At 33.7% G+C, this 21055-nt stretch overlaps 1 protein-coding gene across 5 annotated transcripts in view; it reads right to left on the reverse strand.

Annotated features, from left to right (window-relative positions):
* The window catches only part of LOC140664685 (multiple PDZ domain protein), a 101956-nt gene that overhangs the window by 22875 nt on the left and 58026 nt on the right, over positions 1-21055 (reverse strand). For all 5 annotated transcript variants that reach the window (XR_012046487.1, XM_072890034.1, XM_072890035.1 and 2 more), the window contains 3 exons: positions 12522-12624; positions 10388-11691; positions 9699-10291 (listed from right to left, as the gene is read on the reverse strand). Coding sequence is in view for 4 of the 5 variants with exons in the window: in XM_072890034.1 (XP_072746135.1) it covers positions 9699-10291; positions 10388-11691; positions 12522-12624 (2000 nt within the window). In the remaining variant the exon portion in view is untranslated. The remainder of the gene's footprint in view (positions 1-9698; positions 10292-10387; positions 11692-12521; positions 12625-21055) is intronic.

Below are 21055 nucleotides of genomic sequence, written 5' to 3' on the forward strand. Positions count from 1 at the left end.
AAAATTATTATGATTGTTATAATTAATATAAATGATAAAATACGATGAATATTAAACAGCGAATGAAAATTTTTTTTGTCTCCTTAATGTTTTCTTTTTTTTTTTTTTTTTTATCTTTGCCAAATAGAAATAATTGAAGCATGAAAATTTTATATCCCGGTCTTTCAATGTGATATCTCTCTCTTGTGCAATTGAATTAATAAGAATTAATACAACGGAAACATATAACGCGAAGAATATTATAGGAGGGTTTATTGGTCGCTTGTGTAGGAGTGATATTCTCGATGCGGAACGTATGCATATTTTCGATATACATGTGAACAGTGTAAATCACCGCACGAGAACGTGATGAATCTCTTGTGTTTGCTTTTTTGCAGAAAATTCCTCTTATTCGAACGATTATGATATCTCCAGACTGAAAAAATATTTCAAAGAATATTCTCTCCGCTGGTCTCAAGAACCGTTTGGATTTATCTGTTGTTGATGTAAAATTACACTCAATATTCGAGCTTCTTTCTGTACAAGCAGAATGATATGCTGTACCAGCTACTGCTATGAATTCCGCGGTAGAAACAATCTGATTGGTACATATTTAATAGTAATGAGAAAATTTAAATGTAAAATATTGCGTAGAATCAACTCTGATATTTTTCTCATTATAAAAAAATTTCTGCTTTGAATTTAATGTTATTCTTTGCGTGTTAATTGCCTTCTGCTCTCAATCAATTTTAATTGCACGAGGCATCTAATTTATATTACGTATCTAATTTATATTACGCGCGAATTTATTTATCGTACATACAGACGAATTTTCTACGGAATGCCCAGAGAATCCCCAAGCGCATAACTGAGCATGTGTCAACAGCCCCTAATTTAAATAAACTATGAAATAATTTTAGTTGCAAAACTCGTGAGATTGAAATACGAGAGGGAGTCGCGTGCAGCTCGCACACTTATCAATCGCTCTTGAAATCAAAGCCAAGGCCATCAATTATTTTCCTTCACGCGTTTTATATTGGAGAACCAACAAATTCAAACATGAATCGATACCAATGCAACGTACTTCAACTTCCGTTATCCAAGCGAGACGATGTCGCGGACGCGACGCTCACTTCCGGTCTCAACGTCCGATCTCGCAGACAGACAGTTTACCCGTTTGCCGAGACATCGTTTGACGTCTGCTCGAGGGTGAGAGAGAGCAAATAAAGGGAGAGCACGCGAACGAAAGCAACTACGAGAGCACGTCGAGAGAACCTCGGCGAAGGAACGTGGTCGCTCCTCGCGTTACACCTCGAAGAGAGTCAAGGTGTTCACTGCCGTGTCTCCAGCACACCGTGTGTGCGTCACTGCAAACTGGCTTCCTCTGATCTAATAAACAAGACACATACACACACACACACACACACACACATACACATACACATGTGCACACACACGCGCGTGTACGCGTGTGTGCGCAAGAGCGCGCAAACGCAACCACGATAACGTGTACCGAGCGTGGACGCACGCAGACTGCCAGAGGCGCGGGTGACTCGCGAGAGTATTCTACGCGAGAGAGGAGAGACTGCTGTGCGTGCGCGCGCTCTCTACGCGACGACGTGACTCTGTGTATGTACATTATATGTATATACATGAGTTATGCGTGATGATCAGTCGTATGTATGCGTGCACCGGGTCGCACGATACACTTTACATGCAAGGTATCCTGAAAAATTTATATAACGTAGCATTTGCCTTATCGAATTTCACTCTTATATGTATGTCTGTGACTGGAATTTTGAATTCATTCAATTATTTAACATTGATATAGTTGTGTGACAGAAATTAAATATTTAATATATATATATATATATAGAATCAAATTTAAAAAAATTAAAGGGACGCGAAATTTGATACGTTAAAATATTACAAATAAATTATTACAGATACATAAAAACGGATTATAAATACGCGAAAAATTTATATAACGTAGAAGCATTTGCTTTATCGAATTTCACTCTTATATGTATGTCTGTGACTGGAATTTTGAATTCATTCAATTATTTAACATTGATATAGTTGTGTGACAGAAATTAAAAATTTAATTTATATATATATATATATATATATATATAATCAAATTTTAAAAAATTAAAGGGATGCGAAATTTGATACGTTAAAATATTACAAATAAATTATTACAGATAGATAAAAACGGATTATAAATACGCGAAAAATTTATATAACGTAGAAGCATTTGCCTTATCGAATTTCACTCTTATATGTATGTCTGTGACAGGAATTTTGAATTCATTCAATTATTTAACATTGATATAGTTGTGTGACAGAAATTAAATATTTAATATATATATAGAATCAAATTTAAAAAAATTAAAGGGACGCGAAATTTGATACGTTAAAATATTACAAATAAATTATTACAGATACATAAAAACGGATTATAAATACGCGAAAAATTTATATAACGTAGAAGCATTTGCCTTATCGAATTTGATTCTTATATACATGTCTAAGAAGAATTTTAAATTCACTCATATTTAAATCAATATTTAACATTGAAAATTATGTGTGAAAAATTAAACATTGAATATATATATATAAATAAGACTCCAAATAATAAACGTAAAATGCAAGGGCTTAAGGAGCAAAATTAAATGTAAATAAATAAAATCAAATTTTAAAAAACTAAACGGACGCGAAATTTAATACGTTAAAATGTTAAACAAATAAATTATTAAATATAAAAACAGATTATAAATACGCGAAGAAATTACAAATATTAAATATTTAAAAATATGTTGAAAAATAAATGCATATGTAGTAAGGTGGCAGAAAAACAAATCTTAAAAATCATATAATTAAGGTAATTTTGATTCGCGTATCTATATGTTAAGAATTAAAGTTAAGATTTTGCTCTGGTACTTGTAATTTCACTGAATATTTCAATTAGTCTTCAATTTAAAAAATTCCGCCGGTATACAATTTACTGCAAAGAACTTAGAGAAAAGTTTTCTTTTATATCTGCGGTTTAACTCGTTTGTAGTTTAACTCGTTTTAAAATTCTTTTTAATTTTCAACGTTAAATAACTCTGCCATTAGAAATTAAGTTCCGTTAAAGAAAAAAACATTTTCTCGACTTTTCAATATATATTAACAATACCGTGTTTTATTATTATTATTATTACAAATTTTCTCGAGACACGTAGCTTATAAGTAAAAAAGTCATGTGTGTGGACAGTTTGTACTCAATTGTATGGAAGGACTGGACGTGCACAGCGGATATAAACGTGAGAATATGTACACGTACCTGCATATATACATAGTATATATATATATATATATATATATATATATACATATATAGGAACCAAGAAATGAAAATGGACATTGAATGTACACGTGTATGTATGGTACATACATGACTGGCTCGATTGAAGATTTGCACTGCGGAGCTGTTGGGCAAAATCAAAAGACGTGCGTGTATTTGCAAACACATGTATGCATACATACATTCATCTATATACAGGGTGTTCTGTAATTAATAAGAAACCTGCTAATGGCAGATTTTTGAGATCATTTAAAGTCGATTTTTCCTTAGTGAAAATTTTTATTATTATATATCTTGACATCTAAGCCTTAAATTAAAATTCTATTACAGTAAACTCTATCTGAAATTAACTGAATAATGTAGTTTTGGTAATTTTTTAACTGCAAAAAGTTTAGTTTGCGAAAAGCGCCTCTTTCTCAATCGCTTATAACTCGGGAATTATTGATGCGCCTCGACATTTTCGCTGAGGAAAAATCGTCCCCAAATGATCTCAAGAATCTATGCCGTTAGCAAGTTTTTCTCCAATTACAGGACACCCTGTATATATATACATGGATTCGTGTGCACAGATGTAAAGGTGTATCTTGATGATCGCACGCATGTATATATGTACGTACGCGCCAAAACGTAACACAATGTTGGTGTGTGTAACGTACGTGCTTGGAAAGTCACATGTAGGAGCATGTATTACGTACATATATGTGCACATGTGTATATGTGTGCGTGGGCGTATGTGGTCCGAGAAGTAATCTGAACAGCTCGTATCGGTCGAGCCAATTTTCGATAAGTGACGGCATAGGTTCCATAGTCGTACGGTACGATTTTTTCGAGATTGGTAACTGGCGAGATTCTACGCGGAAAGCGAAAATTTCCTGGGCTAACTAGACCTGTAAAGTCCGTAATCTAAATTATTCTAATAATCTAATTTACTCTAAAATCTAAAAATTATTGCACACAAGAGAAAGAAATGACCTTTCTATTTATATATAAAAATTATCTGACTTTTGAAATTCACATACAAACGCATGCAAAGAATGTAATATTTTTGTTTTCAGTTTGATTATAAATATTTCTATAATAATTACATAAACGTAATTATTTTGTCGCAAGATTTTGTTTGTACAATGGCTAATTATTCAGTGATTATTACACAATTATACTGAATGTACACAATGCAACGTTACTCTCAAACGATAACCGTAACAATATTACGAAGATTAAGATTGTCTTGTCGCTTAATTAGAGTAGTAAATTGCAATCTTTATAAAATACAAAATATATACATATATACGCATGCGTATATAACAGAAGCACTGTCCATGAAGAAACTTTTACGTACAAGTATTGTCTTTGCATGTGATCTCATTCTGCGTACGCGTGTGCGTACAAATTCCTTTTGCACGCAACATAAGCGCGGTAAAAGCCGCGTTGCTCTCTTTTCTTTTGATATCTTTCTTCATAATCGTATCCTCTTCTCACTGAATAATGCTGTTCCACAGAATCGGAATTACCGTCAGCTTCTGCTTCTGACATTTTTTTAACGTCGAGAAAATATTTAACGAGGCTTAAGCTAACGGACGATTACGTCAAGACTTACGTAACAAATATCAGCGTCTTTATTACGCATGCAGAAAATGGCGTTGATTAATGTTGAAATCACGTCACAACTCTAAACATTAATACGGATAAAAGCTAGAACAACTGCTGTTGAAGTGCAATTAAAGTGTCTTACGATGGAGGACGCTTAATTGACTAGCGAAAATGATGTCATATACAATTGGCACTAGTTGTCCGTCAACTAATGGAAAATAACACATGTTCGTATACATATATTGTGTACGTTCAAACATTCATATTCACACATGTATTCATATATTCACGCTGATTTTACGTTGGCTCAATATTTGCTGGTGTTTTCCGTCGAAAATTGAACAATACTTTTGTAGGTCAAAGTTCACCGCACACATTTTTTCGCACTGTAGAAACTTTTGCAATTTTAACTTTCAATATATATTAACTCTCAAGTCTTAAATATATAATTAAGTTTACAGTTAAAATTTTTATAAAAGTTTACGTGTAAGATTAATTGAAGAATTCTTTTCGTTTGTGTTCACCAGTTGTTAAAAAAAAAAAAAAAACAAGTGACTTAAAGAGGAACTTCATAAATCATCTGTATCAAAAATTATTACATCTAATACATTTCGAAATTTATGAATTTTCAAATTTATTTGACATTGTGTGCAAAGTGAATTTTTTAAATATAAAATTAATAATCAATTTCTGGATTAAAGAAATTTACTCTTTAAAACTAAAGTTTTTATTTTCATGAATTTTTGACTAGAGACACTATAAAGCTTTCATGATACAATTATTGTAAAAAGTTGGTCCGATATAGGATAATATTTACGATTCGGAGATTAAATTATATTTTTAAATTATATATTTTATATCATATTAATTTTATATTTTAAAAGGCTTTCTGCAACGTCAAATTTATGAATTTCAAAATAGGATGTATTAACTTTTGACAGATGATCCTCTTTAATTTCCATATTAAATACGCAATTCTGTTTGTACGTATTCACGTTAATACATGCATTCTGACTTGTTCGTATATTTTACGAGACTCATATAAATGAGAAGACATAAGTTTCGACTGAAACTGTCAATTTTCTTATGCATTTATTTTTTTCTATGCAACGAGTCGTTCCGCTCTCGTTATATCACACAGGTCCTTCTTTTAATCGCTGAGGTTTTCCGTCCTTTCCCTCTCCTTTCTCTTTCTTCAGCTTTATCTTTCTGTGACCACCGGCAATTCCATGCATCTTTATTTCGCTCACGCGTTTTTGCCTCCTTTCGTAATTCTGCTTCTTTGTAACGAATACCTTTATCTTTTCCTATCTTCTTTACAACACATAATCCTTTGTGTCTCGTCGAGACTGCGCTGTCTTTTTCTATTTTACAGCTTCTTCTTAGGATTATTATCCATTGCCTTTTGTCCAAATGCATTACGTCTATTTATCTCAGTTTTTCTCCATCTCGCGAGCCGAGGTCGTTTTTCTTCGTCTCACGACGCAAATGCACGTACACATATTCAGCTTTTTTCCTCTCCGCTTATTACGTCACAATCTTCGTCTCTCTTTCCCAGCGTCTTACAACTACGTCAATCTGCGTCTTTGATGCGCTTCTGGCCTTCCTGTCGGGCGTTCTATCACTTTGCGTTCAACATTGGTTGATTTCAGCTGTCCGTCTCCACTTTGCTGTGCCATATCGGTTTCTTTCCATCCTTTTCTACTCTTTAAACTAATATTTTGCTTATTCTGCTTTTCTCGTCACCCATCAACATCGTCAGCCTATATTAAAAGCCTTCGGAATTTCCTTCCTTTTACACATCTGTCTGTCTACTTTACGTTCCGAAATCAAACTTGAACTTTGTCTGTCTATCGATTTCTCCCCACTTTTTTTTATTATTTCAATCCATCCTCGATTATTTCAATCTATCCTCAATTATTTATACTTATTTTTTAAATATGATAATGCAACAATAGATGTAGAAATTAATGAAAATATTAAATTTCTATCGGATTTATATTAATTTAATAAAACTAAGTAAAATTTTGATATGGATGAATGTAATTTTTAATAGGTCTAGTTACATTTAACACTAAAACCGAGCTGCGATTTCTGACCGTTTCTATTTTTTAGTTTAATATTCTATGTCTTGTGTAAAAGATAAAATTTTAAAATATAATTTTTCATCAATCATTTAATAAAGAAAATAATTGATGAAAAGTTACAAAATTTCGGAATCCTATCTAAAAAAAATAGGTTCTAATCTAAAAAATCGAAACAGTAAAAAAACCGCTCGGTACTTTTAGTGTTAATTATATTATTATTAGAGAATAACTATACAGAGTAACTGTAAAATGTAAAAATCGCGATACAAAACGAGTGAATTTGTTCGTCAGCAAAAACTACTGTACTATTTCAGACATGCGAAGAGAAAATAAATATTACATCGTACTTTGGACTGTAACGTCGCATGCGCTGCGTGAAATTCCAATGTGAATCCGAGCGCCCTATAAAAAAATAGCACTCCGCAGTAAGTGCTTTTCTACGTGGGTGTAACTCCCACAATCTTGCGAAAAGCTTGTAGCACCGTTAATATAAATGGCAGTGAAAAAGTTTCTAGAGAAGAAGCAATGCAGAGGGAAAGCGGAGAATTAAGAGAAGACATTTTTGTAGCTACATTTTATCTCTCGATTAATTGAACAAATGCTCGATTTTTTTTTACAGAATAACAGGTGGAGAGAACATGTTATTAAATTAATTGAAAAACAGAATTTTTAAGTAGACTAAAATGCAAACTTACTTAACTTTTCAGCGTAAGTTATTTTTATATAAATCTGAAATAATTTGGCCTTTTTAAATTGCATGTACTTTTAGTGGTTTTGTGACGAATTTAAGATTTATGTTGGAATATAAAATCGAGAGATTCTACTATTTCTGTTCTTTATATAATTTTTTTTTTTTTTTTTTTTTTTTTAATTTCTTCTGTACCTCGGATATTCTCTGACATAGATTTAAAATCATATGCTGACATATTATGATAATTTTTTTCAGTGAGATAGAATTTTCGATACGTATTCTCCGATATATTTTAACGACGACCTAGATTTCCAGTAAATTGTACGAGCACATCGGGGTTTCTATGGCCATGCGTGTAATCCAACCCTAATCGGGAGCGACAAACTGCGGAGGTAAACAATATTGTTTGCAAATCGACGTTCGAAGCCCTCGGGCGACAACGTTCCTCGAACTTATAATTCGATCGACAGACCATGCACATTTGCGGTACTGCAAACAAAATTGTTTGGCCTTCTTTTTGCGCTACATCAATCGATCATCGTTCCGTAATCATCAAAACTTCCTCTCGATATATGTACATATAATCGAACATTTAATAAGATGGAAAAGATTTGTTTTTACTTTCGTATAATGTGCAAAATTATCCTCGACGATCAAAAATTATACAGTCGTTTACCTATTTTTTATTTTTAATGTTACATCTATAATAATTTTTTATAATCAATATTAGCAAATTTCTATATTGAAAGAAAAATATCAGAGTTGATATACACTACGAAAAAAAAATTAAAAGGCCAATTTTTTCCATATAAAAAAGGTCAGTTTTCAAGTAGTTGTAACTTCCTTAAAAATAATCGGAATAAGATCAATAAAAGATTGTTTTAACGCTTGAAGTTTCTAGTTTTAGAATCTTTAAATGAATTTCAATTCTTTCTATTTGTTAAAAATTACATTGTAAGAAAGCGACGTCTGTCGATTGAACAAATTTTTCAAAAGAATACTAATTAAAAAAAGATCCTAGCACGATTTCATTAATTGGGTGTTAAAGAGCAGAGATTTAGCTTTAATTCCTTTTTTTAACGAATGTTCTATAATTTTTTTTCGCCGAGATATTCATTATTAAAGCAAAATCGAGCTATTGACTTTGAACGTTTATAACTAGTGAAAAAATGATCGTACAATAATCATTAAAAAAACAATTTAAAGAGAAAAGTTAGCACTTTAAAATGCTCCTATCGGTTTTTCAATCATTATTCATTTTTAAAGCGTAATTGTTACTTAAAAATCAAGTAAAAATTGCACTTTTATCTTTTTTTATTTAAATCAATGAAAGTTAATGAAAAAACGCTAAAATTTTCATGAACTCTACAACATTTACAAATAAAAAGCATTCCAATTACTCGTACAAAAGGCCGAAGTGTTAAGTTTTTTTGTAGATTTCAAAAACTTAAATTAATTATTCTAGGATTATTTTTTCACTAGTTACAAGCGTCTAGTTTAAAGTCAATAGCTTGATTTTGCTTTAATAATGAATATCTCGGCGAAAAAAAATCATAGAACAATCATTAAAAAAAGAAATTAAAGTTAAAACTCTGCTATTTAACACCCAATTCATGAAATTGTGCTAGATTTTTTTTAAATTCGGTATTCTTGGACAAACTTTTGAAAAAATAGTTTAATCAATAGACGTTGCTTTCTTACAATGTAATTTTGTAACAAACAAAAAGAATTATAATTCATTTAAAGAATTCTAAAACTAGAAACTTCAAGCTTTGAAACGCTTTTTTATCGATCTTATTCTGATTATTTTTAAGGAAGGTGCAACTACTTGACAATTGGCCTCTTTTTATATGGAATAAAGTGGCTCTTTAATTTTTTTGCGTAGTGTAGTTTTCTATTTTGAAAAAGAATAGCTATATATAAAATTTAATTCTAATAATTAAATATAATATCGCAAGTATATCGACTCTGTGAAATTATTGTAAAAGCCAGAAATTCTTACCTCGTAATACTGCCTCTTTTCGCGTCTTCCATTGCAATCTTTTCCGTAATATCTCCGGTACTTGCCGTTCTCTCTATTGGACCTTCGTGGAGAATCGTCAGTTCCGGTCGATCCGGTTGCGCGAGGCTGCCAATTGTGAAAGGGAACTGTTCTTGCTTTTCGCTCTTGATCAGTCTCTTGGAGCCTTCGCTTCCGGTTCTGCTGAGTCGCCTCTCCTTGATGTCTCTATTACCCTCGACCGTCTCCTCGATTTCCTTGCCGTTATCGGAAACCTTGGATAGGTCCAAAAGAATCTCTGGCTTTAGATTTCTGACAGAGACCCTGTGGTCCTCGCCGGCGTCAGGTTTGCTCTCTGTCAGAGTACTCTCAGAAGTCGATTTCGCCAATGCTGGTAGCTGCAACGAAGATACGTCGATAATTTCCGGCGACGGGGCTCGCGTCAGTTTCGTTTTAACCATTTCGGCAACAATGGCTACTTCCGGTGGGGAATGAATCTCGATTTTTGTAACTGCCTCTTCGAAGCGAAGCGCGGATGCCTCTTCAGCAGTGATAATTCTAGCGGTCACCAACTGAACTTCTGGCAACAAATCGACCTGGCACACAAAAGAGGCAAAAGTTATACGCTTGTCAAGATAAAAATAGCTAAAGCAAACAATAAATGTTTTTAGAAAATGATAAAATCCACTCACTTGCTCGCTCGTATCCTCAAAGAAGATCTCTTGAACGTCTTCTTGGATCCTGACACCCTTCTTCTCCTCCAACAATGATTCTCTCGAGGACTCTCTGGAGAAAGAGTCTCTCCTTTTTCTCAACGAGCTGGGTCGCTTTGTAGGTTGTTGAATGGTCGATTCGGATTGTTGAACGTCTGAAATGACTGCACTTTCCAATGCTGGCCGCTTTTTACTCTCCAAAGATCCCTCAGTGTCCTTTACTCTTGAGTCTTCCAGAAAATTCTTCGTTTCTTTCGTCACTTCAGATACACTCTTCAGGCTCCCTTTTCTTTTTGTAGGCACGACAGACGGTTCGACTATCGTTGATGGACTCGCAGTCTCTCTGTCTTTAATAATAACTGATGGACGTTTGACTCGTTGCTCGTCTATCTTTTCAGAAACCAACGGTTCCACCGTTTCAAGATCAACGCTCATGTCAGGATAAGTCTGGGGTATACTGTGCCTCGTTAAAAATTCCGTCACCCTTTCGATACACTCTTGCTCCTTCAGGCTCTTTCTCTCTTCTCTCGATCGCCGATAAATCTCTCCGTCCTTTTTCTTTAGCTCCTCGGTCTCCAGCGACTCCAATTTCCGCTCCGACGAATCTTCTTCCAATTTTCGTTCAGCCTTGGAAGATCTTCTTCCCGACTTTTTCGATCGCTTCTTACCATCCTCTTTTTCGGTGAATATCTTTTTTCGAGCACCCTTTTCCGATGACGTGTCAGACTTTTCCAACGTCTCTTTCGAGGTAGACGTACGCCCTTCGGAATCCACGCTGCTGTGACGTTTCAAGCTCTTTCTGTGTTCCTGATCTGCTTTTTGCTGAGATCTTGTAGTCGTGGTGATCCTGGATGCTTCCTCTGCACTGGAAAGCGGCTCCTCCTGAACGGGAGGCACGCGGGACGATTCTAAATCCAGGGACGATTGCTTCTTTAACTTTACTTTCGGCGCTACCTTCTCCATCCTCCCTGTCACGTCCTTGGTGTGTCTGGGTATCCTCGTCGTTTCCATGATTATCGTGCCACCGTACGAGACGATGCTCGTCTCCTCGTGCATGGTTTTGGAAGTAGTGGGGTAGAACTCGTGAATGATTTCGACGTCGTTATCGATGTCGACGTATCTTTTCGGCGACTGTTTATCCCGATGACGAATCTTTCCTAAGGCGGGAGGTCGTCGTGGACTACAGATCGGGGTTACCGGAGAGGCATCCTTCCAGTGGTCCTCATCTTCCTCCTCCTCGTTTTCGTCAACTTCCGGTTTGTTCGTTGACGTTTCACTTAAACCTACAAGCGGTAGATAATCTTGGTGAATATATTTTTTTCACACACCTGACGCAAAATTATTGACGTAAGTTTGTGCGATAATCTAAGTTACGCGAATCTTATGCTTAATCGTCTTTGAGAAATTTCTCGATCGCTATCGTCGACGAGGATAAGCCGCTTCGCATAAATTAACTTTACTGCTCAGATAGGAAGAGAGTTTCGAGCGCGGCAAGCTATTTGCATGTTACCGTGCCATGTATTAAAGCGCAGCGCGCTTTTGTATGGCATCTATAAAGCAAGTCCATCTAATTGCAAGACCAAAATTAATGGTTTCCTACATCAGACTTGAATGCTAATGGCAAATTGCCACGGTACGACGTATCTCTTTGCGCGCGCCGCGGAAAGAGATCTCGTTACTGTCAGAGAAAGGGAAGGGTGGCTTGGTATAGAAATCACATTATAATAGTGTCTCGCGAAACAAGGCGCGACGTATCCTCGTTCCGGAACAATAGTAATATCCGAACCGTCCGTGTACTCGAGAATGTATGTACTCGTTATTGAATGGAGGTGATTTATACGACTCTATCTTTCTCTCTGTTGAAAACAATGCAACGTTGACGCGATCGGGTAATAAATATACGAGGCTGTAGAATTGTAAAATAATGATTGATTGTTCGAATAACACAGATTAATAATCAAGTTATACAGATTTTTCATCGATTTCGCTGAAACTTGATGGCATAAGAAAACACTAATTATCGTGCGATTCTAAGTTTTTTAAGAGCTTTCGAATTTTCGTTTTTTTTTTTTTTAACAAAGCATTTTGTAAAATTCATCGAGCCAAGATATACCTGATCTCGAGGAAAGCAGATCCTCAAGTTCGGTCACACGATCGGTCGTCTCACTCTCATTAGGAAAGCTTTTGCTTCGTTTCATCTTCGGTGTCACCTTCTGCTATGGAAGTAAGCAGCGCAGAAAATGACCAAAAGAGATAAGAATTAAACAATTAGTATATAAATATCAATTCTACAATTTCACATTAAATTCTACGTTTGATAAGAGAACTAGCTTACAAATACTTAAAAAAGAATTTATCATTTTTTTCAGATCGAACAAAACGTCATTATAATTGAGACAGCGCGAGAATTGATACAGATTTTTTTATTCGAAATTCGATAGATATCTATTACGTGGCTTGAATATTTTCGTGCAAATACACATATCTCTGATGAAGATTTATGCAAATAGATATTTAGTTGTGAAAATATGACATAGAATTTTAATTAATCATAATTAATGTTGAAACAGTATAATTTTATTTCTACGCATTCAAATTGCATTAATATGTTAATCAAATCTCTCTCTCTCTCTCTTTCATGTATGTATGTGCATTTACGAATTTTAATTTATGTGAAATTAATTTGGTAAACATATCACATGCTCGAATTTGAATGTGTTGCAAAATGTCAAAGACTGTACTATAGCAACTACAAGTGCAAATAACGTGACAAGTCATCGCGAGAATCAATAATTCTGCGCTCATCGCGCTGTCCGAACTGCTTCGTAATCTCTTCGTTACCGATAATCCAGTTAAGAAAATAGTTTCAAACAAATAGGATTGTCTAGAAATCCGCGAACGTCAATGTAACCCTTCGTCGTATAATATCGGCTGCGATTTTCGCTCTATAATCACGAGAAGAAACAATTTATTAAATATATAGGGAGATTCAACAATACATCCAGCTAATATCGAGGATAACGCGTGGATATCAAAATAACTCGCTGTCAATATCGGGAACGAAGTATCGATTATACAATTAAAGCGACATTGGAAAAAGGTTTAGCTGGAATCACAAGACACGATTTACTGAAGGTGTGCTTCTATTTGTGCGTGCAGTTAACTAAATTAGATCGAAAACAAGCATCGTCAGATGCATTTAGATAATTTGATCGTATCGAGAAAAAGCTAATATGTTGCAAGATTTATAAAAAAAAGATTTATAAAAAAAAAACAAATGAGTAAACACTTGGTAATCAATGCAAAAGTAATATCTTAGATATTCATATAAAATCTATCTACGATTAAATAATTATAAGCTTTGTAAAATGTTAGTTTTTTTTCTTTCTTAAAATACTTATATGTTTTCTTCATTCCTGTTTATTGTTTATATACGAAATAAAAAAAGATACTATTCATAAGAAGATACTACAGCAGATTGTTATTAGAAAACAAAAATTACATATATAAAGCAAGTTAAAATATAATGGTGTTCACAAATACTAAAAATTATAATGGTCTTCAAATATGTGCTAACATTTGTATTCCTAAAAGAAATTCTTATATCGTTCGTAGAGAGATAAAATTTCAATTTCTCAATAAATTTAATCGCTACGTAACATCTTTGCTGCTTGATTCGTTCCTATTCAAGGCAATCAAGTAATTCGATCAGCGAGTGACGATTAATTCGCTCGAGTGACGAAGGAATTATTATTCAATCGCCACGGAATAAGGCGAAAGAAAGACTTTGAAAATCGTTTTGCATAAGTATTTAAAAATTGACAGGCAGAATTTGCCATGCAATTTTTCACGCTCGCATAAGAATCCTGCTTGAAAAGCAATCGATTTCTTCGAGACACATAAAAATATTTTTATTTTTGTCAATCATTAATATGTAAGATATAAATATTATTACGATAGAAATAATATGAATTTTTACTAAAGCAACCTATTGGAAAGAATTGCAGACTTACCTATGTCATTTAGAATTTGATATATTCTATCTCGTGAAATTTTCATCCAACTCTCTCATGCAGTTTGCGATAGTGTCGCTAACAATGACGAATTCGTGCTGAGTACCCGTTGCATTACGGAACATCCATATTATTCTAACACAGCGTTATGATCCTTATAAAAATAATAAAGCGTTGCTAATGTGCAACAACAAAATTATCCAACAAGTAAGTGAGTCTAATTCTCATCGATTTCAAATAATGAAATTATTTATATCGAGTATTTGTACGTAGAATTTATTCTAGATGTAAGATTCGTAGCATAAAAATGGAATTAATTGAAGCTTTATAATTGATATGATATTAATGACGTTATCATTATAAGACAGTAATTTCATAAAACGATATCTTTTGGGGATGAAACATAACATCATGTAAAAATTATTTAATTATTTGTATGTGGTAATATTTTATATGTGTGTATTAACATCTTTGTATATATATATATATATATATATATATATATATACATATATCACTTTCAGTATACATTTCTATATTTTTGATAAAATGTAACAAAGTTAATAATACAATTTTTCATAACAATCGTGAATTTTAAATACATCCAGAATGGCATACAAGGCCGAAAAAATTACAAAATCGTTGAAATCTTTTAAAATCATATTTGAGATTTAGTGAGATGTATATAAGAATTTCCTTAGCTAACAAATAAATATTTCATCGACATAAAAATCAAAGAACATGTCAATTGAATATCGATCATGTTAATCATCCATATATTAATCATTAAACTCTTGGGGGAATTGACAGAAAAAGGGGAAAAGTCTCGCATAAAAGAATGAGAGGACGGGACAATTCGATTTCGTTTTTTTTCCTTTCAATCATCCGCGAGAAATTACATCGAGTGTCGCTCCTTATTCTCTCTCTTTTTGTTGAATATGAATATTATTATTAAACGGACATAAACGAGGACATAGTGCTTGATCATGGTAACTTTTATTTTCTATTTCTGTTTTGGTTTTTTGGTCGGTAACTGCGGTAAACGTATAACTCGCATCGGAAATGTGCATCCGCCTCGGCGCTTATGCTTCGCTCTGAAAAATAAAAACAGAAATATCGTGATTAGAAAGACACGTGGTGTATGTGTTGTCACATTGACATGTGACTTACGGTACTTTCGACAATAGATTTTTTATCACGCGGCATTCTCGCTAGATTCTACGAAGCGCGCTAACGTGTGACTACGGCTCTGTTCTTTTCAGTTTCGCATCTTTTCCTTGCGCATTTTACACAACAGGTAAAACGCAAAGAATGCTCACATCTCGGAAAAACGGGGAAAAGAATGCTGTCATAGAGAAAGCGTTTCTAAAAAGAACAGAGAATTTAATTTTACGTGCGCTTAATGTGTCACACGAAACGCACGATGGGAATAGGAGGACGAGTTTACATTCATGTGGTACAAGATGTATAAGTGTTGAGATGCAAAGTTTATATGCCACGTGTATATATATATTTCTTGATATTTTACATAAAAAGTCTTACATAAAAATTTACATAGAAATTACATGTGTAAAAAGAAAAACTAATTCCAGTGCGTTTAATTAATATGTCAAAAAGTATGACAAATTTTTCTTTCACATATTTTTCTATATTACACATAGAACGTCTATCACTAACAAACATGGCCCAATTTCTCTAACTTTTGCGAAAGTAAAGTAAAGTTCACGTTTTGTGAGAAATATATTCGTACAATAAATCTTTCCAAGTTAAGTCGAACCTCGTTTTCCCAGCGAACGAGTCGAGTTCGTAAAATGTGTATCTATCACAGGCAACAGTCGGATGGTAGCACCGAAGAATATATAGAGAGGCAAAATTTATATCTTGCAATAATAATAAGAATAATAGCGCGAAAGAGAGATATGTGGGCAAAGAAGTTGCACGAGCGAAGGTTGACAGGTACACCTGGCGCAGGTGCTTCGATAAGAACAAGCACGACTTATATAATAATCGTCGTACTGCCATATGCTACGATAAACGTGTGGAGAATTGTATATTCGCAAATTGTCAACTTTCGTCATCATCTATGACAGGAAAGCATGTGAAAACTTACGCGACTTTTTCTCCTCTCAGTTTTTCTTTAAGAACACATCAACGAACTTTGAAAAGGATTCGCGTGTACGATCTCGGAAAGCTTTATTTCTTTAACTTATATATGTTTAAGCACATAAACATTCTTTGTAATATTATTAATATGAGCCAATAATATTTTTTATAATTTATACAATTTTATAAATGCATTTTTTTTTAATATCTCTAATAATATTTTTTTATATTCATATCAATTTTTTACTTTTTATGCTGCCAATGTGTTGGGTCGTAAAAAAGTTTACAATGAAAAATTTTCACGCTCTTCACACTATATTTACAACAGGATTACGTTGTATTTGTCGCATGATGAAGAACGGAGATGTATAATCTCTCTGACAAGAGACGCAATAGCCAATTTGACAAGAAAGCTTCGTAGGGGATATTTTCAGCGAATGTTTCAAGTATAATATCCATCAATTTAAAATTATAATCGCTTAACATTTATTTCAACATATGGTCTTGTGTGTATGTGTAAATTCATTAGAGAAAAATAAATAAATAAATTACATGTAATATTTTTAAATATTTATAGCCTGCTAAAGCACAAGAAATTGCGAGCATGCTGTAACACATTAGGTAGCTCTAGAAGGTTGTTTTATTTTGCAAGAGCAGCGACTATTAAACTTGTCTATCTGATCCAAAACGAGTATGGACGAAAGGACCGAAGGAGAAATTTGGATTTCGTGCATCCCGGTAGTCTAAGATTGCATTTAGCATTCGCGTCAGCGGAAGAACTTTTATGGATTATCGTTATGCGTATGTGCGAAGATCACGCGTTAACATTTTATGCAGCTGCGCAAATAAAGCTCGCAACAGACACTACGCACACAGTGAGGAAAGGAATAGAGTAACAACAACGATAATAGCACATCAAAACTATAATAATAATAATAATAATAATAATAATAATAATAATAATAATAATAATAATAATAATAATAATAATAATAAAATAATAATAATAAAAATAAAGGAAAATGATAACAATAATAAAACGGTGAGATATAATCATATATAAGAATAATAATGACATAATTAGAATAATAATTGTGACTTTCGCGTGCCTTCGAGACGCGGTTTTCAAAGATAATAACAAGAGCTTCACGTTCTAAGCGGTGAAGAAAAAAGAAAGCCTGGAGGAGAATCGATTTATTACGTAACTTGCGGCTCGGATATCCCAGCGGCTACCACATCGAGGATTATGTACCATCCGTTCGCCCCGTTCGAGTATCGGGAAGGCGGTCGGAAGAGTTCAGGTATAAACAGGTTGCGAGTAAGTAGTAAACGTACGTATCGATCCCCACACGAGCCTCTTGATAATAGTGAAGAAAGGTGCCAGTGAGTAGACAGTAGTAGTGGAATGGTAGTAGAGCTCTACAAAAAGGCGAAAAGTTTGACAATACGAGCTTGCTTGGAGAGTTCGATTAAAAATTGTTGTAAAGAGATTGTTTGTGAAGACACCAAAAGGAAAAGGCGACACAATTGGAAGAAGAAAGAAACAAAAAAAAAAAAAATAAATAATAAGAGAGACTTATATCATTCAATTTGATCTTTTTACTTGCCTCGTTATACGTTCTCTCAATTTCTCTGATCTTTTTTCTTTTCCCCTCTTTTTTCATTCTCTTTTGCTTCTTTTTGTTGATTATATTCTCTCACTATCAGACTACTTTGCCGCTGGCTCGAGTCATTTTCTCTCTCTCTCTCTCTCTCTCTCGCACGCTTTTTCCTTTTCACACTCGGATTTTTCTCATCTCAATTTCTCTCGTTCACTCTCCGCCACTTGTCTCTTCCCTTCTTTAATTTTAATACTCTTTTTTCACTCTTTCACATTCATATTTCACGTTCGCATTTCCTATTCGTTTATCTCTGACATCATCTCCTTTCTCTCTACCTTTACATAGTATCAGTTAAAAGTATTGCATCATTTATAGAAATAAGAAGATTGTTATTTTAGAGAACAAAAACATAAATATTATTAATTTATATTTTATGCTTTAAAATATCTTATGAAAATTAAAAATTATAACAACTAATGACAGCAATAAAATATAACAATTTGCTAATATTAATGTTTTTGTTCATTAAAAAAAAAAAAGTAACGACTCTTCTCCGTTTCTATAAATGATGCAATACTTTTGGCCGACATTGCATTCTTATTTTCGAGAGAAAAGCTATTTCCTTTAAATACATATGTATCTTTCTCTCTCTCTTTTGCTCTTTTTTTTTCTCTCGTTCTCTCATACTCTCGCCTGATTGCAAAGAGACAAATGGCAAATATAATATATACGCAAAGAAACAGAATTCCTTCGAAAACGAATTTGCAGCTTGCTAAACAAAGATCACTAGTACGATATTGTGTGTGTTCGTGAGTTCGGAAGAATTTGAAAGTATGTGAGAGAAGTCAGTCTTATGCAATAAAGTTGTTTTGTTCAGCTACTCTCTACCAGGCAACTTTCATTCACTATTACAATCGTTTTGTTCTGTACTTACTTAGTTTGATGATCGGCAATATAAATCCCCATCCGCGGGGTAAACACCGAGCGCTATTACCGAAAATCTCTCTCTTTCACACCGTCTCTTTCATCTCTCTTTCTCTCTCTCTCTCTCTCTCTCGCTCTCGCTCTCTCTCCGTATTTTTATCGTTTCTCCATTCTTTTCCTGGCGCTGACGATGCAACGCCGAACCGGAGATACATTCGTACACTTCTCACGTTTGCCAAAAGTGTCTGACTTTTCTTTCTCTTTTCCCTGTTTTCTTTCCACCCGAGTCTTTCACCGCGCAAAAATACCTATCGAAAACTCGTCGGCTATCTCATGATGACTGAATTACTTTGTACAGGAGCAGAGCATGGGATTATCAATTATCCTGACCGAATCGTTTATAATTGTCTGTATAATATAAAAGAAATATTAATGTAATCCTATTTTTTTTAAATCGTTTAATTGATTTTTTAACTGGTTTACATTTCACGATATATATAATTTTAAAACCTAAAAAGGTATAAAATTGATGCATTTCTTTTGTAAAAATTGCAAAGTTTTAATAAAATATACATATATATATATATATATATATATATATATTCTTTTTTTAATTCTTCGCCTTTATCTCAAATGCATAAAAATACGAAATGCGCGTATTGCGTTATCGCAACTGTTGTCACTTTAATACACTTTAACACAATTCAAATGTCCTGCTCAGCAATTCCGGAACTACAAATCACGCGCGAAGGGATTTCCAAAATTGGATCCTCCCCTCGACTTTATTTTTCTCCGCACGAGAGAGAGAAGCTTTCTCTCCCTGCTTAAAACTGGAGCGCATCCCGAGGGAGATGCGCGTGATCCCCTACGCCAGGAGCCGAACGAAACCAAGCGAGAACAGGTTTGCTCGTCAAAGATACGCCGTCAAAGTAACGCTGGTATATCTCATCCGAAGGTATCGCATAAATCATTCAAAAGGTTTGACCATGCCTCGGAATATCGCCGAGGGTGGTCCGCTCGTACGCTCGTAAAATATCAGGCTTCGCCGTTTTTATTCGGCCGTTTTATGGATGTTCCGCTTGCAACGGTACGAAAACGCGGCGTAAAAAAACTATATAGGTATATAAGTAAGTATATACATACATATATATATATATATATATATATATATATATATATATATAGATATATATATATGTAGCTATATTAATGCTAAAGTATATATTACAAATGAACTATATGTGCCACGCGTAAATAAGCTGAAATGAAAAGCAAACGATTAAATCAACGACGAAACAAGCACAAATGATGAACAGGAAAATTGACAAATACATGTATAAAAGAAACGGAATGAATGAAGGACAAAGTGCTGACAAATGGATAATGACAAACGAAATAAAACAACATGTATGATATTCTATTGATGTACGCATGCATCGTAAAATTTTATTCAACGTATAAATTGCATTTAATTCATCCAATGGTCAAAATGTGCCAATTTCTATTCAATTTCTATTTACCTACATCTTGCTTCCTTCGCAAATAACATATAGTATATGTTGCTCGTCAAATTAATATATATGAACGAGGTATTTACGAAAATGAGATATTGTAGCTACCGACATCGCATAATAATAAATTGCAGTCTTACGCGATTATCAAAACAATACGTCTTTCGCGTTGTGCTATGATCACGATATAAATATTTGATGATAGTGGTGGGAAACACAATAAAAGGTAATCAACTTAAAACACACAGATTAACACAGTTTGGAGATGCAAAGCACATTAAACGCAACCTGATGCACTGTGATAGGTGCATGAATATTAATGTACGCGTCGCTTTCAAAAATTCGGCGAGATAAAATTATCTCTGCGATGAATATTAACATATATTGTATTCAAAATATATTATAATATATACTTAATCCGTATCGAAATCCGCAATTCGCAAAAAAAATATTATAAAAAATAGTATAGACTTAATCTAAAAAAAACTCAGTCAT

Source organism: Anoplolepis gracilipes, chromosome 4 (assembly GCF_047496725.1).
Source record: "Anoplolepis gracilipes chromosome 4, ASM4749672v1, whole genome shotgun sequence".
Lineage (NCBI taxonomy): Eukaryota > Metazoa > Arthropoda > Insecta > Hymenoptera > Formicidae > Anoplolepis > Anoplolepis gracilipes.